At 42.5% G+C, this 27,627-nt stretch overlaps 1 protein-coding gene across 5 annotated transcripts in view; it reads right to left on the bottom strand.

Annotated features, from left to right (window-relative positions):
• The window catches only part of SLC44A3 (solute carrier family 44 member 3), a 90,830-nt gene that overhangs the window by 13,191 nt on the left and 50,012 nt on the right, over positions 1–27,627 (bottom strand). For all 5 annotated transcript variants that reach the window (XM_059728069.1, XM_014599729.3, XM_019479065.2 and 2 more), the window contains 3 exons: positions 17,493–17,658; positions 8,148–8,304; positions 5,284–5,367 (listed from right to left, as the gene is read on the bottom strand). In XM_059728069.1, coding sequence (XP_059584052.1) covers positions 5,284–5,367; positions 8,148–8,304; positions 17,493–17,658 — 407 coding nt within the window. The remainder of the gene's footprint in view (positions 1–5,283; positions 5,368–8,147; positions 8,305–17,492; positions 17,659–27,627) is intronic.

The raw sequence follows: 27,627 nt of genomic DNA, 5'->3' as shown, positions 1-27,627 counted from the left end.
TGGGCCTTGCTGAAACCATCAAAGCCAGAAGATGAGAAATCCTGTGGTAATTCTGACAAGTGTTGGCAAACAGAACTGTCAAGTAAGGATAACAATTTTATATTCATAAAGTACTTTTTCATGCAGATATATCCCAGGGTGCTTTACAATTGTTACTAATGGATTATGCACACACATGAATCACTTTGCCCATGACTGAATTCAACTGCTTATGGGATGAACTGTTTAATAGTACATAGCAACATGACACCACAGTTTATCACAGGACTCAGTTGCAAGTCCAAGGGGGAATTTAGGCAGGCAGAATGGAATTATCAACACTGCAATCTGAACAGGACACTTTGGGTGCAGACAGAAGTGCAGCTCCCCGCTGTAACTGAGAACGCTTTGCAGGAATCATTCTGAGTTACAATGATCTTCTGGAACAAACAGAAGTTCGCTGTTGGTTTCAGGGGGGAAGGGGATTCTAGCTGCTGGATGCAGCTGGTTTCCCCTAGCAGCAGCTCCTCCTCTCTCCCAGCCTGTCCCTGTTTCAGAATAGGAGCGGGGAAAGGGAGCAGAGGGAGCTTGTTCTGGGGTTCTCCAGCTGATTGAAGGGTAAGGTGAGTGTATCGGAGCGCCCCCCACCCACCTCGGGAGGGCTAAAAACAGCAGCTTCACCCTCCAGGAGGGGCTGAAAAAACCCCAGACCAAACTCCCCCTGCTCCCTTTCCCCCCTCCTATTCTGAAAACAGCAACAGCCTGGCAGACAGCACAGATGCAAGTTACAGAAGATGCTCTGTTTTGAAACATTCATCTGAACCCTCATGTAATGCAGGTTCAGATTTTTACCCCATTGGCCATTTCTGAAGCTGTCTCCAGCCATGCACTCATGTTTGGTCACAGCTATAGACTGCTTTCTGTGGCCAGATGGGGCAAAAATGGTCACTTCTGTCTGTGCCCTTCTATTTCTGGAGAAAATCCTGCTAGATCAGTGAAGCCTGTACCTGACTAGCATGATAGAACAATAGTCTTAGCACCTTAGAATTGATATAATTAAGGGGGAAACCTAGTTAGCAGCAGGACATTTCTTGAGCAAGTTTCTAAGAAATCTGACAAAATATATCTAAGTGTTTTGGATTGTGATTCACCCTAAGGGGCTGTCTTTCAAATGAGCTGGAGGGTGAACACTTGAAGATAGTCTGGAATTACAGTTGGAAATAGCTGATGTACAGTTGACTTGATCAATCCCAGCATAGCTGCTTCTGTCTGCTCAGAATCTTTGTATAAAGTTGTAATTGGTATCAATGTGTCAAGTGTCCAGGGCCCTCTGAGGTGCTCACTATTGAAGGCGCTTTGAAATTGTTGTGTGTGCATGTAAAGGAATGGAAAGGGCTTCTCACCTCTAGTTATTTAGGCCAGTGGCTCTCAACCTTGGGTTGTGACCCAAATCAGGGTCACGGGGGTCCGCCCCTCACTCCACCCCTCCTGCCTGCAGGGCTCTCTTGGTGCACAGTCCACCCGGCTCTTGCCATCACTGCCTCCCACAATCCTGGCCTGGCCCAGGCTCTGCTGGTGCCGGTGGACATGAGCGAGTCAGCAGTGGGGGTGGGGGTGTGACCCAGATTCAAGGTCGCAACTAAAAAAGGTTGGGAGCCTCTGATTTAGGCCTTGTACAAACATGCTGCTCTCCCAGAAGAAACCACAAGTCTACAAATGCTCAGGCTTTTTTTTCCAGGGTAAAAATAGCCACCCCAGGAGAAAAATAACCTGGGAACAACCAGGGTTAAAGCACACCCAGGAGACTTTTACTGGGAGACCAAATGGCTGTACAAGCCAGGGCTTCTTACAGAAGAAAACATGGCCCTCCAACTTCTCCCCCTTCCCTCCCAGGGAGACAGTACATTGCTTGCTGGACTGTGCTGCTCCAGAACACTTCCCTTTCACAATCCCCATATTATACTGCAGGGAAAAACAGGCAGACCATGGGCAGTCAGGATCAGCCAATCAGGGCTGCCCTGTGCATTGCTATGATCTATTGCCAGGCAGACTAAGGAAGCCTACAGAGCATGCTGAGACATGGTCATAGGGGCCTGCCCTGGCTGCACAGTGCAAGCTCTCCACTGTTCAGGGCCTTAGCATTTGAATGTCTGTACATGCAGTTCTGGGTAAGTTTTTCCACAAGGAAAATAAATCTGGGAGAATTCTCTCAGGTTATCTGAATGTGTTTATGCAGCCTGAGTTACATCCATGCTTTGGTACAATTCCCATTTCTACCATTTTTTTTGGCATATAAAGGATGCTGCTTCTGTTCTATGTGAAATATTTGTGGGATTTTGCATAATGCATATGAACAAACTTGTGGCTTTGTTAAAAAGAAACAAAAGCAGAATAAGAGGCTAAAATGGATCCATCCATTCTTAAATCACACCATCTTGAACAGGCTTAAGAGGAATCATGGAGTCCAGTCACAATACCCACTTGTTTACACAGGGCTAATTCTCTCTGTCATATGACAGTCAGGACTCTAGTCTTATATGTCAATTGAAAGATGGCACATTCAGCTACACAGTGCCCTCTGACACAATGATGGGACACTGAGGGCACTTTTACATGTGCTCTGGGAGTGGAGGGAGTGATGCTTTAATTAGAGCAGCTCTGAGACCTGCTCTAATTAAAGTGCCATCACGTATCATGTATTAGCTTCCCCACTCTTGAAAATGGTGGTGAGGATGCTTGAAAAGAAGCTCGTTCGATTAGCTTTAGTTCAAGTGCCCCCGCGACCATTTTTAAGCACGGGGACACTGATACATGAAATGCAGGAGGCTGCTGGAAATCTAGCACATCGGAGCAGCATCAGTGCTCATAGTATCATCTGAGGGCACCTATCACAGGAAACAGTTTGTGACTAGATTACCACATTATTTCTAGTGGCACCTCTACTTTCTCTGCAAGTTTCCTATCTAAGTTCTGACCAAGTTCAACTCTGCTTATCTTACAAAATAAAGGCAGAGGAGGATTTAAATATTATGAATGACTTCAAGACAGGCAGGGGAAGAATGTAATGCAGGAGTGCTACAGGGAATTTTTTCGATGTCATGTCTTCCCACCTACCAGCATTCCTAATGAATTTCTTTTTAGAAATCACAAGTAAAGAAGCACTTGTAGAGGAATTGTTATCACCAGAGAATGTGACACCGGGGCAAAGGTAAAGCACATAATGGGGACTATCAGCCCACACAATAAGCTTAGGAGCAATTTCAATAACAACCGCTCTACCTTTTAGCAATTTAACTCCCTAAAAATAAATTCATGGAAGACATGCAAACCAATCTTTTAAAATATAAGAAAAATACAAAGAGGCCAAACTTCTAAGTTTCTTAAAATGTAGTTTAAAACCTGACTCTAAAGCGTACGTTAAAGAACTAGAGAAAGAGTTGTCCAATTTTCTAAAGATCAGAGCACCAAGCAACTTCCACTGTTTTCAGCGAGACCTGCTGTATTTTCAGCACTTCTGAGAAATCAAGCCACTTATTTAGATGCTTAAAATTAGGCTTCTATTTGAAACAACTAGTAAAGTTGAGGCCTGGTTCCTATATTTAGTCTTACACAAGATATATACCAAAAAACTCTCAAGTTTATGTACACCTATTTTTAGGGGGAAAATCCTCAAAAATATGATAAATTATTTAAAAAATTAATTATCCTGCATAAAGAACTAATCTGTAGTTGATCTTGTTCTTTCATGCAATGTAACTTCTATTACTTACCTTCTAAAGTTCATGATTATTTTGTCCTCTAAGCCTCTCCCTGATGTTATGCTGCTCAGGTTTACAAAGCTGAAGGTATGGCCATCATTGCCAAATAAATACCCAAACAAGCAATTGTTTAATAGCAAACAGCCCTGCGTTATTTAGTGAACAAATAGAACTGTTTTTAAAAATAGGTATTTCACTACAATGATCCAGGCAAAAAACAGGAAATCTTTTAACAGAACAAGGAATAAAACAGAAGCTTTAGAACCCAGCAAAAAACAAAACAATAATTAATTCTTCTCGTAACAAACTCATAACATACAACAACAGCTGGAGAAAGCAAACACTATTATGCTGGCTATATCTTTGAAGGGCAGGAAGCCAAGGTGAAGGGTGACAATAACATGCTTTGTTAATGGAATGTTTGGAGTCAAAACTAACTCCAAGTTTCTTAACCAAGTCAGTGACCATAAGATCTACCCAAGAATGTAAGCCTGGAAAGTTCATCCCACAGAACTAATGATTTTGTTGAACAAGAATTTAGCTTAGACTCGGCAAAGCCAATTACTTTCTAGCCTTCCAGCGTTCAGTTTCATTTATGCAGCTGCTATACACAGGAAGGCAGCCACTAGACCAGAATCTGATTTAAGAGACACCAAGATACAGGATAACTTGTATCCTGTAATTCCAAAGTCATCATTAGACAGAACAAAATACCAGAGACAACTTGAGAGAGATTAGGGCCTGTAGAATTCCATACACAGCGGTAGGAGATCAGTGTGAACAAATTCACTTCCCCCTGATCCAACAGCTAAAGACAGAAGGGCCACCATAGAAAATGAAAGCATATTAGCAAACATAAGTAGTATAGACAGTAATAGAAATGGAGTTGGGAAGTATGCAGAGGAAAGGATCAAGAAGGAAAGAGTAGGAGTCAAGTATTTGAAAAATGGTTGTATGAAGGAGATCACTCACTCCTCATAAAAACATCTTTGAAAAAGAAACTGTTAAAAAAATAAAGATCTCTCTCAAAGAAAGGGAACATTGTATTCTGTGGTTTCCCTCTTTTGGATTATATTCCAGGATATATTATTAATGAAAAAGAAGACGTCAGTGATCAAGTTTTCTCTTTTAGCAACAGCTCCTAGGGTGAAAAGTAATTTATCTACCTACGCTGTATTACATCCATCTTTGGTTTGTCAGCACTGGAGTGTTTGAGCTGGTATGAACTAATTGACAAGTATTTGTGAGGTGTCCAGAAGAACATTTACAAGCAGATGAGCTAATTCCAGTTAACCAGCAATAAATTGAGGTTTTAATGCTCTAATGTAGACTTACAAAACAAGTGATATATCTTTGTCATTTTACACATCAATATAATGTCCATGCATCACAAAGCTTTCATACAGTAGGAGATATTAGATGCCATTTGATACCATGAATAGGAGCAAAGATTCAAAACAGAATTTGAGACATACGGCACAATTAAGTTATTGACTGCTTCAGCTATGTAAACTCTACTTTGAGGTATGCAGTTGATACAATGTACCTGGTTAAAGTATCTTAGGCACCTTTCCAAGCACCAAAAGCAACAGAAACAGCTTTTGAACAAGCATCTGGCACACACACTCTCCTGCAACAAAATGAAGTAAATGGTTACTAGAGACAGAGTTAGACTTTTATAAAACTGACATTTCAAATGAACTCGCTTAACAGGATACTATAGTTCTCACAGGGCATTCACTTAAACAGCAGAGATTTCCTTCCTGCTTATGGGAGTTGTTTTTAATTCAGACCCCGCAGTATTAATGATTGATGATTTGAACTTTTTTTTTTTTCTGTGGGTGGAAGATTCTGCCCTGGAAAGAAAATAACTACTGTAAGCAGCTTTAGTTTGCTAACAGCTGCATAGAGCACAAAGGAATCAGGCAAGGCAGTAACCCTTCATGCACTGAGCGGCAACTAGCAGAGGGTATATTTACAAATAAAGTGTTCGTATTTTCTTTGTAATTTTATCCAAGTGTTTGCAAGATTCTGAAATAACTGGCACCCTTAAAAAGGACAGACTGATGTACATGCATGTGTGTGCGTACACACACGCACACCTTTTAGTTTTCTTATAAAAACTGAAAAATGCAGATTTATACTCCAGGAGATTATTCCTGTCAGGAAACTATTTGAATTCTTACAGGGATCTGGATTCACATTAGATCTATAACACAAATAAATAAATAAATCAAACAAGTAAAAAACCAAACTCCAAAGTTGTTAAGTCTCCAAAGTACTTGAAAAAATAACAATGAAGTCTTAAATTTTGGGGATCACTGCAGCAGGCCAATCATAAATATACATTGTACCCAGATAGCATTAAAGGCAAGTTGTTCATGTGAGATGTTTGATCTAGAGTTCTGTTTTTATTCACTGTCTCTCACGGATCAGAAAGATTTTGTTGTGTTTTTAATAAGTGGCAGCTCTTATTGTGAGTGTGTGGTCACATATAGTAGGGAGCTATATGAAAGCAGTGAAGGTTAGAATATTTTATCAAGGAGTTTAACATCTTTGCAAATTTTCCAACATTACATTTTTTTTTTTATATCCCATTAAGAAAATAATACCCCAAGCCCAGTTGAGTGATGACGATACTTTACCATGTCTCACTGATGAGATGGTTTTACTGTGAAAGTATCATGATCAATCCTCTCCTTCCTCAAATCCCACAGTGGGAGATTATAATGTTAGTTGCAATTTCCCCATACTACTCAGCTGGGGAGGGGCAGAAAGGGGCACTGGAAGAGGAGGCTGCCTTATGGCTTAGGCTACTGTATCCATACATAAATTAAACCCAGAAATACATTTGGTAAGGCCACTCTGGAGCTGTTTCCAACCACTATCCTAAAGATGAATGCCCAAATCCCTTCTCCCCTTGATACTGAAAGGTCAGAACACTACTTGGACAGTCCCCTTCCTGCATCTGGCAAATTGGTATATAAAGAAACCCACCTTGCTAAACAATACCAACTCAAACTAAATATACCCAGAAGTTGTCACAGCCACACCTGCTTCATATGTAACACAAGAGAATCAGACTATGGGATTCTATGTACATTTATGTTGTGATTAATCAATGACCTTTTTATTTTTACACATTATTTACATGACTCTTTTACATGGACTACAAGAATCATAACTATGCACCACTATTCATACAGCTCCCTTTTGAGGTGGAAAATAAAACCTATATGTTTTCCAGTGCAGTACAGTAGAAGCCACTTATGGAGCCCAGGGTTAAGACAGAGCACCATTTACACTACTGCCAGCCATTTGCAAATCCCATTGATTTTAATATTAAAGGTACCACTTAAGTCACCTGAAACCTGTCTGATAATTCCTGTGGGAACAGCCTGCTCTGTGTTTCACACCTGATTAAGGCTCATTACACTCTACTTAGATTACAGTGCCTCTAAATTGACAGGACCTAGCTCATTTTGTGGCAGAACTGAAAGCAGTTGAGATGTCTCACAAGACTATCTGTCTACCCACATACTGTTAATTTTCTGAGCCTGCTATACACCTGGCTCAGACTGTAACAAAATCCCTCATCTGTTTTACAGTATTTAGTAAAAGGTAATCTTCAAAAGTCTTTACTGAATCAAATAACCAATCAGAAGGCAGGATAACATCTGACAAAGTGAGCTGCTGCTTATGAAGGCTTATGCATCTCTGAATTAGTCCATAAGGTGCCACTCTGCTCTACCTTTTGCCTGACTCCAGACTAGCAGAGCTAACTACCTCTCTACAATTAACAATGTTTTAAGGCCAAAGTTTTGTTTTACTTCAGAGACTGGCATTTGAAAAATTCTGGTTCAAATGTTTATTCCAACTTTCTGATCTGGAAATGGAGCTGGATTCTGTGTTATTTTGGAACTTCTGTTTTCAACAGAAGCCAGGAAATGCAGAGGTGTATGATAATTAGATGACAGGCAACAAATAGTTTAGCTAAATTTTGATGTGCCTTAAGTGATATGGTTTGGATACTATGTAAACACACATTTGTTTTTATTTCACCTATTTTCTAGTGTTTCACACCACAAAACAGGTGAAATCATTTAGTAAGGAGACATTTTCAGCTTAAAATAATAGTGCCATTTTTGGTTAGTTTTGCTTGTTTTTTAAATAATTATATGAGATTTAAAATACTTCACTCAACATTACTACTTAAAAGTACCTGTTTTTCTTATTTGTTTTTAAAATCTGACATGAGAGGTGTATATGTAGAGTCCATATGGATAAGAAACCCAAATGAAATAAAGCTCGCATTCCTATTTTTTGCATAGTTAATTGTTCAAGAAATTTCCTTCCTACACATCACAAGTTAACTACTGTATGATTGTTTTACAAAAAAAACATGCCTACCTTTTCTTTTAAAGTATTATAAATGTACATGAGAATAGTCCTTGGTATTCTCAGTAAAGTGATCAAAAATGACCCTTTTACAGCTGTTCCTAGATGATAGCAGAAAAGAACTGATATGGAAGATAGGATCGGGTGACTTGGCGGGCTACTTTTATTTCTAGGAAGAAAAATAAACAGCGTGTTAAAAAGTTATAAAACCAGGAAAAACAGCTATTAACATTATTGGTCTTTAATGTGTAATATCACATGTGGTTTCAACATTTGATAATCAAATGCATTAACCTATCCTTGCCATTAGGGCCTGATCCAAGTCCAGACTTCCACTGACTTCAACTGGGAATTCAAGGACATTTTTAGTCCAGATGAACAAAAACAAGTTAAAAATCTGTTACTGGATTAATTCCTAGGCAATTACTATTTTGGTGCCATCAACAACTGATATCACATAGAAGAACCTGTTATAAAATGTTAACAGTAAATAATCTATGAGAACTATACTCTAAATACTTCTATTCCATTTATGCCACCTTTCTAGTCTTCCTGCACTCCTTGTATGACTTGGTTTCAGGAGTTTAGTCTGCAAATCTGGTATCACTATTTCTATTTCAGAAATAAAGCAGTCTAAAATAAACAGAGTCTGGCAGGATCTTATATGCAAAAATGAGATTTACTGTGTGAGGTCACTTACAATTTCACCAGATTTTGCTTTCAGGGTTGCTGAGGTAAATCCAAAAAATTTGTATTGTAGCCAACAGTTTTATTTCAGATTTACAATGGAGCACACAAAAAAGAATTTGAGTGAATGTGTTTATTATATTATTTGGCTAACTGGTAATCAAAAATACATAGTTTTACCACATTTTAACTAAGTTCTCTTGAAGTAATAGCATATGTCTTCCAAAACCCAAAAGAATGTATAAAAATTAACTTCATGTTTTGTCTTATAATGGAGAGCAAAATCCCAAATACAGATTCCTTTTCTTGTTTGCTTTTAAAAGGTCAGTTTAATGTGAATCTTTTACAAGAAATAGTATGACATAGCTCTCAAGAATTTATACTAATTAGCTCTCCAGAACCAGGAAATTCACTAAAAAAGAAAGCACTGAGAAAACACTGTATTTGGCATTATAAATCCCTCACAGTGTCTTAGGGATTCCAAACACACTACTCAATGGCCACTGTAATTAGTAGGGCTGTGTGAAGCTTCAGTTGCTGATTTGACTCGGAGGAAATTTGGCCCAATTTGGCTGCCAAATCTCCGAATCCAAATCAGGAGACCCATTAATCTCTCTGAAGCCTCTGATTCAATTCAGAGAGATTTGATGATTCGGACACAGAAACAGCTTTAAATGTTTTTTCTACATACCTCGAGGTACCAGGCGCAGCTTGTGAACGCTGCGATGCTGGGGCAGATGGAGCGTCCCATGGCAGTGCGGGAGGGTTCCCTGTGTGCTCGGCTGTGAACCTGGAATTGGACCAGAAGTACTTCCGGTCCACTTCTGGGTCTGCCGTGGAGCACGTGGGGGATCCCCCGGCTTGCTAACTGGTGCCTCCTGGGTCTGGAGAGGGCGCGCGGGGGGGCCTCCCCACGCTCCTGTGGGACACTTCATCTGCCCCACCATCTCAGCATTCACGAACCATGCCTGGTACCTCAAGGTACATAGAAAAAACATAAACCATGTATATGGCTGAATCACTGATTCTCCGAATCAGAATCAAATCTTCTGATTCAGATTCAGCCGAATTGAATCAGGACAGTGATCCAAATCAGCAAATCGAATCACTGTCCCCTGAATTGGGCTGAATCCGAATCGAACACTGCCCACTTCGCACACCCCTAGTTATTATGTTTGCAAAAGATCCTTAAACGATAAGACCAACCCTGAAATATCTACACAGGCAAAAATATCATTGATATCAATGGAAGTACTGCTTGAGCAAGTGGCTAAGGATCAGACCCTAAATCATAACTAAAATGTTCTCTCTTTAGAAGTGAATCCTCTAATAGTTGTTATCACCTTTAAAATTAATCATTTACAGAAAAAAAAACTAAGCATAAAAGAGTTGTGTGCGAGAGAAAGCAGCTGGGTGGGTTGAGAAAAGGAAGATATTTTTATTAAATCTTCACAGAAGGAATTTAAACATTACACAGCTATGTCAAGATAGGTATCATAGTGTTGCAGTAATTCTGAGTGTATCACTGCAGCCCTTTCATAGCAATAACTACATCGCTGCTATAAAGTTATATTTAAATATGCCTATGTACCACATTATTTTAAATAGGAAATACCAGCAAAGCGGTTGCTGGTATGCATTGGTTTTGATCTTGCAGCCAGGGGAGCAGCTCAGGGGATGCTGGATTTTCGCACAGAACAAATATTTTGATCTGCTTTCTGAAAGACATCATTTTTATGTCTGAAATGAATATGATTTAATAAACTGCAAGAATTTCACCCAAGTAATCCCATACTTTTCTGTTCAAAATAGCTTACATGTGACAATTTCAGTCAGACCTTGGAAAAGAAAAGCATAAAGAACAGCAAGTTAAATATTAACCAAGTACATGAAAGACAGAGAGAGCAAAGTTTGTACTTAAGTTAATAGTACATTTACAACTGAAGGAATTATATTTTATCAATACTGATGAATGAGCAAGAATCTCAGGTTTTAAAGCCTATATAAATTTCAAGTCTTTTTCAAGCCTCCTTGGTCCAGCCAAGGATTTTCCCTAAAGCCAAGTTCTAACAAAGTTGCTAGACATTTTGGTTCTACGTACATTAGAAAAAGAACAATGAGATTTTCCCTATAGTCCTGCCTCCGGCAACTAAACCATCTCCCAAGTAGTCCAATAAATATATAATAAAAACCCGTAGCCGAAGTTCCCGTTAAGGAGTAGCGGTCCATGAGCGCGCCACCTCAGTCTGTGAGCGCGCCGCCTCGGTCTGGCGTGGGACACTTAGCGAAGGGAGCTGAGGGTTGGGGGCTGGGGGCTAAAGGCTGGGGCCGGAGGCTGGAGCCAAGAGGCTGGGGCCGGAGGCTGGAGCTGAGAGGATGGAGCTAGGGGCTGGAGGCTGGGGGCCAAAGGCTGGGGCCAGGGGCTGGCCCAGGCTCCGCTGGCTCCAGGGAAGTGCTCTGCTCCCCTGCATCAGGTCCGGGGAGTGGAGCACTTCCCCAGAGCTGGTGGAGCCCACACAGGCTGCTGCCCCAACCTCGCCTAGGAGCTTACTTTCAGCTTCTCTCCACTGGTGCGCAGCCTTGAAAAGGCTGTGCACGGCCAGACTTTTAGTTGTGCGCGGCTGTAGACGCACGCACCTTAGAGGGAACCTTGCCTGTAGCTTCTCTCACATCTCCTGGCCTATTACAGCTATAATAACACTCCAACCCAGTGAAAGCAACAGTGGTTTGGGAAATTTGCAAAATAAAGTTATGGTTTGGCTCAATTATCTTCATGGTTTCATCTATATCCTATTCTACATTGTTTACATTTTTTGGTATCACACCAAATTAGGCCAAAATTTCTCATTTTAAAAAAAATAGGCTGCCCCAATCCAGCACATTTGGTCACATGCACATAGTGATACACACACATCAGTGTTTGAAGTCATCAGCCCATCTCTTGCAATGACTTCTGTGAAAATGGACTACTGTACTTGCATTGAGACCTAAGGAAGTCAATAAAGTGTCATGTACACACAATAATTTGCCAGTATTGAAATCACTGGAGAACTGCTGGGCCTTACTATCCTTTTTCATTTATATTATCTATGCATCCCTAAATTATAGTGCACAATGCTACTCCGAATGTCCACAAACTTGTATTATGCATTACACTAAATAGCAGCCTTACTCCTGTTATATATTTTACTTTTAAAATACTAACAATTCTTACAATTTCACTGTGATATTTGTGCTATATGGTATTTTCCACAAAGCCCAAACTCTTGGGGTGCCTGTAGACGTGCAGGACACATGCTCAAGCAGCCTCAGCATCTCATGTATTCAGCATCCCTATGCTTCAAAATGGCGGTGGGAGCACTTTAACTAAAGCTTGTTGAAATAAAGCTTGTGAATGCACAAGACACTGAGGGCACTTTAATTAGAGCAGCTCCTGAGATCTGCTCTAATTAAAGCAACCCCCCTCACTCCCAAAGACATGTAAAGATGCCCTCAGTGTCAAGGGATTACTTTCACTTATGAAACAATTCTACTTCTCTAGGTTGTAGAGAAAATGTTTGAAAATGTAACAAAACCAAAAAAAAAAGAAAGAGAACCCAAATTGCATTTTTTTTTAAAAGAACTCATAATTTTCAAGCTATCTTCTAACTTTTTAGACCTTGTTCATGGTTTTTGAGCACTTGAAGTTCAATTTATCACCTCTCTGGTCAGTTCAGTTCATATATAAAACACATCTCAAGAATTTGACAATAAATATACTTTTAACTCTATTAAATAATTAATCACGATTTGGTGAAATTGAATCTCATTTTTAAAATGACCACTAGGAACAAATTTAACATTTGCAATAGTTTATATACTATTCAGTTTTGCCTAATGAAAGACTAAAGCACTTATTTTTCTCCTCAATGTAGAAAAGGTCCTAGAATAGATATTTAATCCACCGAGTGCCAAATTTTCAACTGCCCATTAAAAATGGGAGGGAGTATTTGCCCATTTGCTCAGAAATATTAGTCTGATTACATGTATATTACATGGCTCTTTTACATGTGTAAGTGTGAGTTTATGAGATTGAGAAAAGATAAACTTATAAAGACTACTGGCAGATTTTTGAAAGGGCTATTGAAAATTTGGTCCCGAGGTGTGACCTTAGTGACTGATGGCTAGATCCCCACATTGACATCTAAGTTTCTAAGTGTGATCCTATTCTACACTACTCAAGTCCCTGAGAAACCGTTTATGTAACGGATGTCTGGGTTCTTACCACTCCTTGTAACCTACTCTTAAGGCTCAAATGAAGGTGCATTACAAAGACTGACATGTTAAGGATTTTTCAGGAAAGGAACTTAAGCAGGGTGGACAAAAAAGTGCTGCTTATGTGCCCAGTACCAAGTTCTGAATAAGACCCAACCTTAAGTGCCTGATCCTGAAAAGTACTGAGTACTTCCAATTCCAACGAATGTTAACAGAAGCGATAGGTGCTAAGCACCTCTAGAATTAAGTTCTAAAACCCTAATCCTGCAAACATTGATATGCGTTTTAATTTTGAGTCCCTGCCAGGATGTTTTCTAGGACTAAGGTTTATGCTTAGCCATATGAATAACTTTAGTCAAAAGAATAGCATGGGACTACTTGTGTGACTGAAGTTACTCAACATGTGAGCGCTGGCAGTATTTGGTCTTAAGTAGAAAATTTTCAGAAACTTCAAAACCTCAGGCCTCTTTCTTTAAGGGACAAAGTCTCATCAGAAGGAACAGGCAGGTATGCACATAACCTCTCAATATTTCAAGATGAAAATAAATCCTTATACAAAACGAACTACTTGAACAACAAGCTTTCATAGATTTCATAGACATTAGGGCTGGAGGGACCTCAGAAGATCATCGAGTCCAGCCCCCTACCCGAGGGGCAGGAAGTCAGCTGGGGTCATAGGATCCCAGCAAGATAAACATCCAAATTTCTCTTGAAGGTGTTCAATGTAGGTGCTTGAACCACCTCCGATGGCAGGCTATTCCAGACCTTTGAGGAGACCAAGACCTTTTTTTCCAAGTCATAGAAAAGTAGCCAGCTGTTAAATTAACCCCTTTTTCTTTTATTAAAAAAGATAAAGCCTTTTAGAATTTTTTTTATCTAAAGTACAAGAAAACAGAATAGTTTCAGTATTATTGTTTCAGGTCAAACAGATGTCACCTGTAAAGCTAATCCAGCTGAAAAAACTCTGCATTCCCCATTTTTAGTTCTGTTTATATACAGAAGCAGTGGAGAGCCCAATGGACTGCTGTGTGTACAGGGGAAGCCGATTTCCTCATGGAAAGGCTGTTCCATTTCCTGTGACTATGCACTAACTAGAAGGAAAGCCTCTCTGTGGGTCATCACAAACAAAGATATTGTAACGCGTTTATGAGGCCGCACTAGAAAATACATTAAAAGAAGCATGTAAGAACTTGGTAACAAGTTCTTCATTGTTGGCAGGGACCAAGATAGTTCACACTCTCCTTTCCCTTTTGATGTCAGTACTCTTGCTGCTGCACCTTCCTATCCCCATTACTTCACTGCTTTGGTTTACCTGCTTATCTATGCTGACAGACTGAGGGGCAGGAAGAGGGATCACCATCACAGAAAATCACACTTCCCTTCCCAAGCACTATTCTGTCAACACCATGCATGTTGGCTGGCAAGCAAAAGCAGAACTGCAAAGCAGATGGACAAAGAAGGGAGTGATTTCAACGGGACTTGGAACAGGAACCTTGCCAATGCCAAAGGTCAGGTCCTAGACTTCACTCTGGTGGTTCCACGTGATGGGAAAGCTGATAGACTTGGTCTTTTGAGGATTCCCCTACGCAAGGGAGTTTTTGTTGATGGAATCACCACATCAGCTTCAATGTCATCTTCCTTGCCCTGGGTACAGGAAGCAAGGGATGTCTATGCCTTTGGGACCTCCAGAACAGAGCTGAGCTCTCATGTTTGCCAACACTATGTACAGCAGCTCAGGGGCTGCCATGCCTGACAGCTAGGCAGCCCAAAGCTCAGGTGGGCATGGGACAAGTGGGTGGATAGTAGTAATAGGATCTTTTCCTGATTCACAATGCAGCTTAGAATAGCCTGGTATCTGGGTTCTTGTTCTATGCAGCGTGGGACAAAACAAATAGTATTCCAAAATAATAAATAATGGTGAGCTGAAGCAGAGGTGTCATACAAAGATTGTACAGGGGCAGACACCTCTGGAACAAGTGAAGATATTTTTTCTTCCATACTTCCTGAAGCAAACTGTTCCGGAGCAGTTCCCCAGATCCTCAGAGCTTGGACCTCTGGGTGCAACTCTCCATTGCTTAAGTTTAAGAAACACAAGAACAGGATACTTTCTTTTACAGAATGGGATGCAACACTGGGTGTGTCCAGATGAGAGCACTCATGCAATATGTGGCACTGCAAACACATCTGCAGCGCCACATGCAGTGCGGTAAGGATGCATTGCCTATGCATGCACTGCATTGTTTTTTTCTGAAGTTTTTTTGCCCCAGGGATATCCAGGGGTCAAAAAACAGAACAAAAAAAAAAAATGTGGGAAAAAAAAACCTGGAGCAGTGCACGCACAGGCAGTGTGTGCTGCTGAAAAGCAGAGCTGGGCCACTGGAGCCGTGCTGCGGCTGCTGGCCAGACTCTGTCCAGCAGGATCACTGTAGCTGCAGCCCCAGGAAGCCTCCAGGACTCCAGGTAAGGCTGCTAGGGCCAGCACAGTGCTGGCCCCAGCCTCCCTTACTGCCCCTGGGTTACCTTGCTAAGCACCAGGCATTCCCCAAGAAGAAGTAGCTGCAGCGCAAGGTGTGCCACTGCTAGTTGTCCCCAGGGAACCAAATGTCCACGCACATCCGGATGCGCCCACTGTGTCCTTAGGAGCAAATAGGCACTAAACTATAAGCATCTGTAGAAAGGCTAGGTATCTGGGCTGACAGTACCACAATCAAAAGAATGTGGCCATTTGTGAAGTGTGAGCTTTTCTTCTCAGGCCCTGGTGTGCTGGGTGACATAGTAACATAAGACTATTGCCATTCAAATCCTTTCTTAAAATCTTCCTAAGTGACTGCTTTAGGTTCTGCTAACACTAGGCATGTTTTCAAAAGCTTTCCTTCTGTTGCTAAGACCAGTTTACTCCAAAGCTGTCAGCAACAGAGCCCTAGCACAGATGTGCTTCTGGCACCATTTTAAACAGGAAAGATTACAGGCTTACTCTGAGGAGGGTCAGAAAACAAAGAGGTTAAACAGAGGTAGCAGCCAACAGCCTATCCGCTCTAAAGCTCCTGAACTTGCTACAAGCAATGGAGTGGAGCTAGTCAGCAACAAGCAAGATTTTTTTTTTCCACAAAAAAATTACCCTTGTAGACAAAGGCAAGGCTAGTTGTGGGGAAGAAGGGATGCAGAGCTGCTGGAAATCTTTTGATGGAATGATTTTCTGTCAGAAAATGCTGATTCCTGGAAATCAAAATGGTGGAAACATGCTTATTTTGAATGTTGACAGATGGGCTGCTAGAAGCTGTGAGCCTGGAAGTCCTGGAAGCCTCAGGTCCTAGGTTCCTGGCTTCTTAGCCACCCAGCCCCATGAGGTCTCCAGCACTCGGACAGCTTGTGGGACAAGCTCCTATGATCCTCAGCAGCTCTCCAGCCAGGCTCTCAAGTTCCCTAGCAGTTTGCCTAGCCAGCTTCCTGAGCTGCGCATCCCTAGGACTCCTAACGGGCAGCCACTGTGAAGAAAAATTCAGAGATATTTTTCCACTCCACTCTGAATTAATTTTTTTCTCAAAATTTCATAATTTTCCATAGAACATAAAATTGCATAACTACCCAGGGCTGGAGGGGTGTAGAGAAGTAGGCGACCGGAGAAGAGGAAATGCAGCAATGGAGCAAAAAGATCTACAAGGATTGCAAATGTTTTGAGGGCGCAGTTTTTTGAAGTTTCAGTGAAAGAATGGTTTATTTGGAGAGCTATACACTCACCTGCAACATTAGAAGTGAAATAAAAAGAGCACTGTGTTACTGTATGAAACCAGTGAAGTGTCACTATTCAAGAAGAGTAAAGCACGAAATGGAAAGTTGCATAAATAGTAAGAGATAAATAAGATTTTTACAATTCAGGTTTAAGTAAGAGTGTTTTGGCAACACAAAGCCCCAATTTTCAAATTTTGTGTTGATTTCAAAATTTCAATTTCAAAAATATTTCTCCAGAAAGTTGTCAATATTTGGTACAACAAATTTTAATTTATGAAAAATCTTGGCAGGAATCAGATCACACTGTTTGCGAATATACAAGTTATTCTGGGGCTATGAAGTTTAGTGGGAAAAGGCCAAATTCAGCCTGGATGTTAACAGGTGCAGCCCCACTGTAGTCAGCTGAGTTATGCTGGCAGCTGGCATCAGAGCTTATCTGGACCCAGTCACTATAGGACCTAATATAGTGACCCATACTAACACTACATTCATCACAAGATCTTAAACAAGACCTTGCAACAAACTGTTTGATTTTATTGTCCCATCCCCATAGGATAATTTAGCCCTGCAGATACCATCAGAAATATAAATCCAAGGCATTTTATTTTATTTCCCTAGAAACAGGCTATAAATAACAACTAACCCCCCACAACTTCATATTATTAAGGAGGTAAATTTTGCACATACCGATTGAAGTAGCAAGTAACCACTGCCCCAGAAATAGTCATTTGCTGACAAGCCAGGATGAATTCACTAGTCCAGATGAGACCAATTAAATGGTACCACCACATGAAACGAATGGCAGACAGTACTTTATATTCAACTTGTCCTCCTGAAATGATTTGCACACTCCCTGAGAAGTCAAAGACATCACAATATGAAACACAGCTCAGCAAACAAGAAGTCAAGAGAGCTCCCTTCTAGCTTCTAGTCACTCTTCTTCACTAAACTTATCAACTAGAATCCTGCTGCTGTTTAATTCAGTCAATTTTTACTAAAGCACAGATTGAAGTTCGAGAAAAATATCACTTCATGCCCCTAACTGGTGGGTACATAACCACATAAATGCAGTTTCTACACACAATTTAGGATTCAATATTTCCCATAGCAGCCAGACCTCAAAGGCCACTCCCTCCCAGGGCAGTATCTATTTCACTCAGCCACAAACCCTCTGGGTGCTACATGTCCTCCTGACCCCTCTTCTTGGCATGCTAGTGGGCTAGCTTCAAATGGAAACCTGGACAGTGCCTAGCTGGAGATGGGGCATAGCACTTTACTGAGAAGCGGGCAATGTAGGTTCAAGTCCCTGCTGGGTGAAGAACCTGAATGTTCTTCTATGGGTCAGTGCCTCTAACCACTGGGCTATAAGATAGAAGGGTCTTCTACCTCCTCCATGTGCAAGCCAGCTCTGTTTCTCTGAAGTGGGACTAAGACAGAATCCCAAACACTGACTAGGTGCTAAAAACTGCAGTTAAGTGGCAGTGTATGCACCATGCAGACATATAAAGGGTAAATGGGACCTGGCCCCAAATGTCTCACCTTTAAGGTTTCCCTTAGGGTAAAAATGCCAGTAAAGTCTGTAAACCCAGCTAAGCCTAAGTGATGATTTTGTTTTAAAAGTAACATCTGAGAAATACAATTACTTCGTTACCAAAACTTGAAATAAAGCTAAGGTCGGTTACACAAGCATTTAAAAATAAAACAGATTTTCTCTTAAGTGACAGCAATATAACACTGAAAGAAATGAAAATAAAGATGGTTGGAAAAAATCAAGGATGGATATACACATATACCAGGGGTGGCAAAATATGGCCTGTGGGCTGGATCCACCCCACAAGGCCATTTTATCCAGTCCACAGGGCCCCTAAACAATTTAGAAAATTAATATTTATCTGCCCTTGGTTCCTGTCAAAAATGACAAGAACCAAGGGCAGTAGGACCCAGGGGAAGCCCCAGCAGACTCCCACAACAGCAGGGCCCACCCGGCCCTGCCTTCCCAGCCAGAAGCCTCAGCAGGGACTTCTGGCCTGGGACCACATGGCTGCCCCAGCCAGAAACTCAGGTCGGGGGGGGGGGGGGCGGGGGGTGAGGGCAGAGGAGGACCCGGGGGAAAAGCTGAGCTCAGGAGAAAAGCGGCCCAACCCTGTGCCCCTTGGCCGGTGCTCCCTGCTGCAGCTGCTCGCAGCCCACGCGGGGCTGTCCTGAGCAGGCACAGGCAATCCCATGTGGGCTGCGAGCAGCAGCAGCGTGGAGCACAGGGCACAGGGCAGGCGAGGGGCCACTTTTTTCCCCGCCCGTGCTCAGCAGCAGCTTGTAACCTGCCCCCGCTGCCAGCCTTGGCTCTGTGCTGGCTCTGAGCTTGCCCATTGGGGCTACACACAGTGGCAGCAGCTGTGGCCCCCGCGCTTGCCATGCCAAGCAGTGTTTGCCACCACTGTCCCAGTGCATGAGCTCCGGACACGCAGCAGCAGCAAATACTGCCCGGTGCAGCAAGTAGGGGGCTGCAGCTTCTGCTGCCATGTGCAGCCCCAACAGGTGAGCCTGGAGCTGGCGTGGGGCGCAGGCTGGCAGCTGGGGTGGGTTACAAGCTGGTGCTGAGCGCAGGGGGTGGAAAAGTGGGCCCTCGCCCACCCTGTGCTGTAGCCACTCGCAGTCTGCATGGGGCTGCCTGTGCCTGCTCAGGACAGCCCCATGTGGGCTGTGAGTGGCTGTAGCAGGGCACACCAGCCATGGGGCAGGCGAAGGGCCACTTTTCCCCATGCTCTGCACCAGCTCTTTCCCTGCTCGGGAGCAGGGTGTTGGGGCTGCATACTGCCCCCCACCTGTACCGCGGGGCTGCAGGGCACTGGGAGTGAGCCAGTGTGGGAGCCAGCAGGAGCACAGGGCCCACACTGGTGTCCCAGGGCCAGTGCTGGCGGGGCCCAGAGCAGGGTGGCAGAAGCGCAGGGTCCCAGCCAGTGGGGCTCTATGGAGCTGGGCCAGCTCCCCCCTCTCCCTGCTGGTGCAGCCTAACCCGGCTCCACAGACCCCTGCCAGCCTGTGCCCTGCTTTGGGCCCCACTGTTGCTAGCCCTGGGACATTGATCCCAAGAGGGTGACCAAGGGTCAGGGCACCTGTCAAGGGGTGGGGCGGGGCTACCCACATGGCCCTCAACAGCTTGCCAAAACTGTGTAAGTGGCCCTCTGCCATAATAATTGCCCGCTGCTCGCTCGCTCTCTCACACACACACACACACACACACACACACACAAACAAAACACAATAAAGTATACCACCAGTTAGTTTGTAAAACATCTAATACAGGTATAAATATAAAATGCAATCCAAAAGTGAATTATATTGCCTTTTTAACATCTGTAGAAGTTAAGGTTGTTAGCATCATTTGCTTTCTTAAGCAACACTTAGACACATTCATATCTAATTATGTTAGCATTTTTTTGCTTCATTCTGTTGGTAACAATATGGCATGCATATTTTTATACGAAGTGTAGCTTTACACAAAAGCCTATGCCACAAGTCAAAATGCATGACTGACAAGTCTTCCCCCACACACTATGCTAGCCCAACTCTTTTGATCAGGTTAGGCACTCCTATTTACAATGCCAGAGCATGAGATAGCCTTGGAAAGGAGCAGGGTTGGAGACAGCACATTCTGGATGGAGGGTAATTACATCTGGAATTCTCTCTCTTTTCCGCTTGCTCAACTTTGAGGACGTGTTCACACAAGACTGGAGTTATGTGTAATTCGCTGTAAATGATATTTCTTAGCATTAACTTCTAGCATATCATCAGTTTTATTCCTGGCACTACCACTAATTTTGGACAAATTCAAACTTCTGTGCCTCAATTTACACATGTGTAAGCTAGCATAAGAGTCATTTTCCCCACGTAATTATGACATTATTTTAATGTACTTTGAAAGTCTCCAAAACATGTTATGAGAACATGTTTACTGTTTTTGGTTATCATACATTTTAGGTTTAACTCTGGAGACAAATAAATGAAGATAATGGTGTTTTTCACCCCTGCAGGATTAGTATTGCGAATAACTCATCCTTTTTAAATTATTAGAATGCAAGCTATTTTTGAATCATGAGAGAGGGGGAAAAAAAAGAACCCCAGGAGGGACTGATCAGATACCATAAAATAAGCATTTTTTCCCAGTTCAGGTAGATCTTATTCTGAAAGTTCCCTTGATCAAGTCACATCCCGTAATATGGTGCAGCTGGTCCCAGCTATCAAGTTCTACCATACATGGGTCATTGCTGCTTAGGGCAATCCTTGTTAAAGAGATAGCAGAGATGCATCCTAAAGCTGTTTCATTTTCTGCAAGGAATTTAGTTTTATCTAAATAGGTAAGCAATACAATTAGGCATGACCTATTTTAAGCAGGTTAGGTCAGTGCTGACTTTGGAAAATGAGTACTGTGCACAGCTGTAAGGATGCTCACTCAACTATCACTATTTCCAGTATTTTCTAATAATTTTTAGACCTGTGGAAATTCAAGTTACTTTACAAAGTAGAAAATTCACCTCTCGTGCTTCAATTGTTTTTTCCCTACCTGTCCTTCTCCCTCAGAGTACGGACCCACAACAGTTATTTTTCTTTTTATGAGACTCTTCAAGCAGAACACTTCTCCACACACCAAAGTACATTTTACCAGATGCGCTGTACAGTTTTCTCTTGTTCTGAACTCAGAATATTTCTCACATCCTTTCATTCTTGCAGCAGATATCGACTGCTCTGCGATTCCATGACACAAAGCTAGCTAAACATGTTCTCCCTTCAATTATAACCTTATCAGGGGCAAATGAGCAAATGGTACAGTGGATATGATAAATGAAGGTCTTCTCAGCCTCTATTTTCTTCTGAAGAGATGTTTTGTTATTTGGTAGCAAAGCTAAGCATGCTCTCCTGAGGTACAACCCCTGCTTTTGAACATTTCTGACATGCAAGTAATTGTCATAACGTAGTGGTACTCAACCTTCGGGCCTTGCAGGCCAGAGGGGTGCAGGGCCAGTTTTGGGACAGGAATAGACCCTGTGAACTAGGATTGGGGCCCTCCTGGTGTGTGGCCCCCCATCTCCCCACCAGGATCAGTTCCTGGGGCTCTGCACTGCCTCTGCCTGGTCCCTCATGCCCAGATTGGGCTCTGGGGCGTGGACCATCCTTCAGCTCTGCATGCCAGGATCAGGCCCAGCACCATCCTGTGCATGCAGAGCCGGATAACAGGATGTCAGGGGCCAGATTAAGAAACGTCTGTATCAAACTGTAATTCCACACTTACACTCACAAGTCAGTACCATATGATATAATAACTAACAATAAGAACATTGCCTTCACTTGATTGACTGCGTTTATGTGCATGTATACCATGCCCTCTGCTGGCTGAATACCAGCCATGCCAGTGTGTGGATGGCATTGATCATTTTATTTACTAAGTAAGGGGAGTTGTTCTATTACCTTTCCATGTAGAGAAGTCAAAGGTCAAAAGTGCTTTTCCTTAATGGTTTGTATTGTGTTCAACTGGTGCCTTTTTCTGCCTGTGGTTACTTTGAAAACACGAGTCAGATGATACTATCATGCTTTATATTATTTTTCAGCTGTACAGGTGAGTATGTATGATAGGTGTGTATGATAACGACAGGGGGGTCTTTTGCCTGACTTCCAACTAACACAGCCAGCTACTGCTTTCTGCTCATACACTGGTAATTCCATAGTTCAGTGGTACTCAACCTTTTGGTCCCACATGCTTGGATCTGGCCTGGCCCCTTATGTTGGCCTGATTGCATGCCAGCACAATGTAGCACACAGGTCCATGTCATCTGGCTCAAGGGCCTCCAGAAATTTGGGAGCAGGGGAGTGGTGGCAGCATTAATTTGCGTTCCCCTGCTCCCAAATTTCTGGACCATTGGGAGGCCCATAGGATGGATGGCCTGGCTCCATGGGCCAGATCTGGCTGGTGGACCAAAGGTTGAACACCATTGTTATAGTTGGATTGGAGTGTTGTTGTACCCATTATGGTCAAAAGTATTAGCAAAGGCTTTTTTGTGGTATCTTTTATTGGACAAATGTATAGCTGGAAGAGATACTGGACAAGCTTTATGACTGAAAATATCTTTCTTCAGGTCTGAAGAAAAGTGCTTTGTGCCTGAAAGCTTGCTCAACATCTCTCCCAGCTACACAGTTGCTCTGATAAAAGATGTCACAAAACAACCTTTGAAGGGTCAAATATCCTACTGAGACAGGCCAAAAAACCAACAACCTTTCCTGGTCACGCCAATGTACCTGGTCACACAGGCTAAGGAATCTGCACACAGCCTCAGAATAGGGTTCTAATTCACCTGCAGAAGATTGTTCTTCCAGTCACATAACAACAGATGGGTAATTCACTGATTTTTGACACTGCTGCATGTGTGTTAACAATAATATGTTGATAATAAGGAGTTAGGAAGGGCCTAAATGCCTCATTGTTTAACTTCTATACTTGGCAGAGTCTGACCAACATGTATATTTTTCTCAAATTTATTACTCTGCTGCAAATCTAATTTGAACAACTCTTGTGTGAAGTGTCTCCAACCTTTGGAGGTAAAATCCTACAACACTGGATGTTTTTAAAAATAGGTTGGATAGGCTTAGAAATCCACATCCTGCATTGGTATAGAAGCTGGTCTAAATGACCCTTCTAACTGTATGATCCTATGATTCCAAGATGTTGACCATGCTTGCAGCAGGGCTTTGAATAGTTCCTCTGACTCTGTAGCCCCACACTACACCCTTACATACTTCCCAGCCAAAGAGCTCTGCAATACAATGCATTGAGCTATATTTTGGGACTTGCAAACTCATGATGTATACTCGAATGGGGTAGCTGTTGGGTTTTTTTGCTGATGCCTGAAGTTGCAGGAAGTTTTAAGTGGCTGGGATGCCTAGGAGCACGGAAACATATTTTCCTCAGTTTAGCAATTCCATTCTCAGGAAAAAACAACCACTGATTAATGAGCGCTAAATTCAGAACTGATTTCCCCATTCTTGTTAGTCAGAAAATACTGTCCACTTTTAAGTGCTTCATATTGCAGTCAGGAAAGCTTTTGGCATTGTCCTCTTAAGTTTCTGTGCTTCCTTTTAATTGAATAGTTTTTGTAGCTTTCCTTTTTCCATGGAGGGGGCAGGGCAGGGCAGGGTTAGAGTTCACAATTAAGGTAGGTGAGTGTAGAGGGACTGTCAAGGACCTTTTGACAGGGCTGTCTATCCAGCTACAGAGTGGTTGGAGACCAAACACTATCTAAGCCCCCTGCTACCACCTCCTTGCCTACTTAACTGCTCCATGCCAGTGCCCCTGTGATGCATGGGGGCTTCCTGAGCGTTGTGGACTGTCCTACCCCACTCCCAGGGCTAGGGTCAGGAAGTGGAAGCCAGAGGAGGGAGGGGGACCTGGGCAACAGCAACAGATGGAGCAATGGGACGAGTGGACCCCAGACAGCATCCTGAAGTCTATATGGGCAGGCAGCCCATGGGCCCTAAGTTGTGCAGCCCTGTCTTAGGACTTGATTTTTACTCCTGGTTTAGCTGCAGCACTGCCATCCTCTGACAGTTTTACTCCCCACTGTACTACAGGTTACACCTCTATTTCATGAAAATCTCTTACAGCACTCCAATCTTGTACATTATACATAGCATTCTATCCTTCTGCCAGACATAAACTTATGAAAACATGCCTTACACTACAACAAGATCACTTCTGGTTCTGCAGTACAGTAGAACATGATCCTGATAAAGTAGCAATCAACATGACTCAATATTTTAGGCCCTTATAAGCTTTTTCAGAACACATGTGAACTCCATGCCTATCTGCATGGTTACATCTGGTGCCAATATTTGTGTGTTACCTCCAGTCTCCTAGAGTTTCTCATCTCTCCTGGCCTTCTAGCATTGCAACTTTTACTTAGGTTTGTCTTGATCTTATAGGCCAAAATTTAATAAGGTGTCTAATTAAAAATATCTGAGTAGTTCCACTGACTTCAGTGTGCTCAAGTCCCTTGCAGAAATGGGCTATAAGCTTTCTACTGCTCTGAAGGAGTTAGCTTCTGAAGGTGGGGGGGATAAACTATTGGCATGGCAGCATAGAAATCAGGTGCATCACAGCTGAAAAAAGGATCAGGTGCCCCAGAGCTACAAAATGCACAGATGCTATAAATATTATAGAACTGCAAACAGCACAAGGAAACATTGAGAACAGGTGTACATTAACTAGCCAATTTCACTATTCTTTCTCTTTCATGGCTGCAAACAATTGCCTGCTGTTGTCACATGCATTTTCATCTTTTTAGCATTCTCAAGAGATTTGCAGATACATCTGATGCAAAATTAATTGGACACTCAGTCACAATATATGTATATCGCTCCAAATTAGAATCCTAAAATTTCAGCAGCGGATAGCCTAATATTTTATAAACCTCACTTTGGTGGGGAAACTTCTTGGCAAAATAGAAGATCCAAGTGGTCAAGTAACCAGCTTTCAGAGATTTAGAGAACTGTGCTGAACTCTGCCAACAGCTCAGACCATACAAAAAGCAGTCTGGTTTTGAAAAGAGTAGAAAATACAAAGTATTCTGCTAAGACATTGCAGAGCCTGAATTCTATAGAATCAACATGGGATTCTATATTTATTTATTTTGTAGAGTGTCAAGTAACCACTATTAATTTTAGAGGAGCAAAAACTTCCTCCTATCATATACTGGCATTAGGACCAGCAGCACTTGTGATAGCTGACATTTGAGAGGACTCAAATTCAGACACCAAATTAGAGACAAAGTTTTAAAAAGGACTGTGATGGGGTTTGCACATCCCACAAAACAAAGACACAGTTAACTGGAGTTAGCAGGGAAACCAGGACACTGTGACTGAGATAATCAAGGGTTAGGATCAACCTCCAATGCAGGACAAATGAAGGCCTGGCAGTAGAAAGTATCTGTGTAACTGAGAGGAGCTCTGGGATAGAAACAGCAAAGGAGAGATGTGACAAATTGGAACTGGTCTATGTTGCAGGCAGTGACTCTGAGAGTGAAAGGTAAGTCCAAGGAAGGAATTGTAGTAAGGCCAAAGAATGGGGGCTTAAATAGGAAGTAGCTCAGAAGACATTGGATCGAAGGCTCCTGGAAATTTAGCTTCAAGTCCTGGGCTGGGACAAAGCAGCAAAGGAAGGCTTGAGTGCATCTACCTCAAACCTTTTTTCCCCCTCCGGGACAGCTGCTAGTCAACACAGGGGTTCAAACTGCTGCTGGTTATGAAGTGATAAATAGAAAAAGGGAAGGCATTGTCCACAAGACTCTCAACATAAAATAGCTCCTTCATTGGCAAGACCACAGCTGGAGTACTGCATCTAGTTCTGGACACTGCACTTCAACAAGGATGTGAAAAAGCTTGAGAGAGTCCAGAGAAGAGCCACCCATATGATCAGAGACTTGCAAGGCAAGCCATATGAGGAAAGGCTGAGGGACTTGGGTCTCTTTAGCCTAAAAAAAGAGAAGACCGAGAGGGGACTTGGTAGCTGCTTACCCCTATATCAGGGGAATACAGCAAGGGCTCAGCAAACAACTGTTCCCCAGGGCACCTTTGGGGAAAACCAGGAGTGATGGCCACAAAGTACTGGAAGACTGTTTCAGGTTTAACACAAGGAAAAACATCTTCAGTTAGGGTGTCCAGACTGGAATGAACTCCTTCCAGACGTGGTGCAATCACCAGCCCTGGAAATCTTCAAGAGGAGACTGGACGGTCAGCTTGCTGGGGTCACCTGACCCCAGTTGTCTTTCCTGCTGGACCCAATAATCTTGTGAGGTCCCTTCTAGCCCCTTCCAATCTATGAACCTATGAACTCAAATGCAGGAATATGATTTCATCTGGCCACACAATTCCAAAAGTCACATGGACTTAGAGAGAGGAAAGAGCCCCTAACCAGAATGCTCTGAAGTTCAAATCTAGTCTACTGACTATTGCAGTGGTTCTCAGCCTCCTTAGTCTGGGGGCACCCCTCTCATTAGGCTCAAGGCAGTCCTCAGAAAGTGCTAGATCTTAGTTTTCACTCCTTTTATGACTACAGAAAAATAGTAGAGCAATTCTTTTATTCAGAAAGACCAAGACAGGTTATAATATTTTTAACACTATGTGAAAGTGAAATCTATTTGAAATCTCTTGGTTTATCTTGTGAATCATGTCCGTACACCTAACAATACTAACATTGCATGGCACTTCACATCATCCCTGAAAACATCTCAAGGTGACTCAGATGCTTCAGCACCCTGGTTGAGAATCACTGGTCTTCTTTATTATACACCTGACTCTCAATTTCCTGCAATTTTTGTGGACTACACGTTCACGTTTCTTTATATTTAAAAATGTTTCTCACTCTCTCTCCTCTCTCCCATGTATTAGAAACATACCAATGCAGCAAGTGAAACAATGGAACTGACTTAAAGAAAAAAAAGTACTGTCAATAGGGTGGTAAAAGGTTAAACAGTAAGTATATTTATACCAGTAATACATTACAGTTACCATTTAGTGTCAGATGCAGTCATGAGGGGAAGGAAAGCAGCATAGTGCCCCAGGAAGGCACCCCCTCCACCTCCTCACCGCGCACAAGTGGATGGCAGGATGGAGGGAAGGAAGAATAGGGGAAAGGGGACTAGTACCCACTGAAGGAGCGAGCAGTCTAAAAGAAGCCCTGCCTGTCCACTGCAGCCTGCAGCTCTGTCTCCTCCTTCCCCCACCATGTTGCTGCAGCTGGTCAGCAGGCTGGGTCCATGGCTTCCCATGGGCTGTGGGG

The sequence above is a fragment of the Alligator mississippiensis genome, chromosome 5, assembly GCF_030867095.1.
Source record: "Alligator mississippiensis isolate rAllMis1 chromosome 5, rAllMis1, whole genome shotgun sequence".
NCBI classification, from domain to species: Eukaryota; Metazoa; Chordata; order Crocodylia; family Alligatoridae; genus Alligator; species Alligator mississippiensis.
Note: the sequence above shows the minus strand (reverse complement) of the source record. Positions and strands in the feature narration are given on the sequence as shown.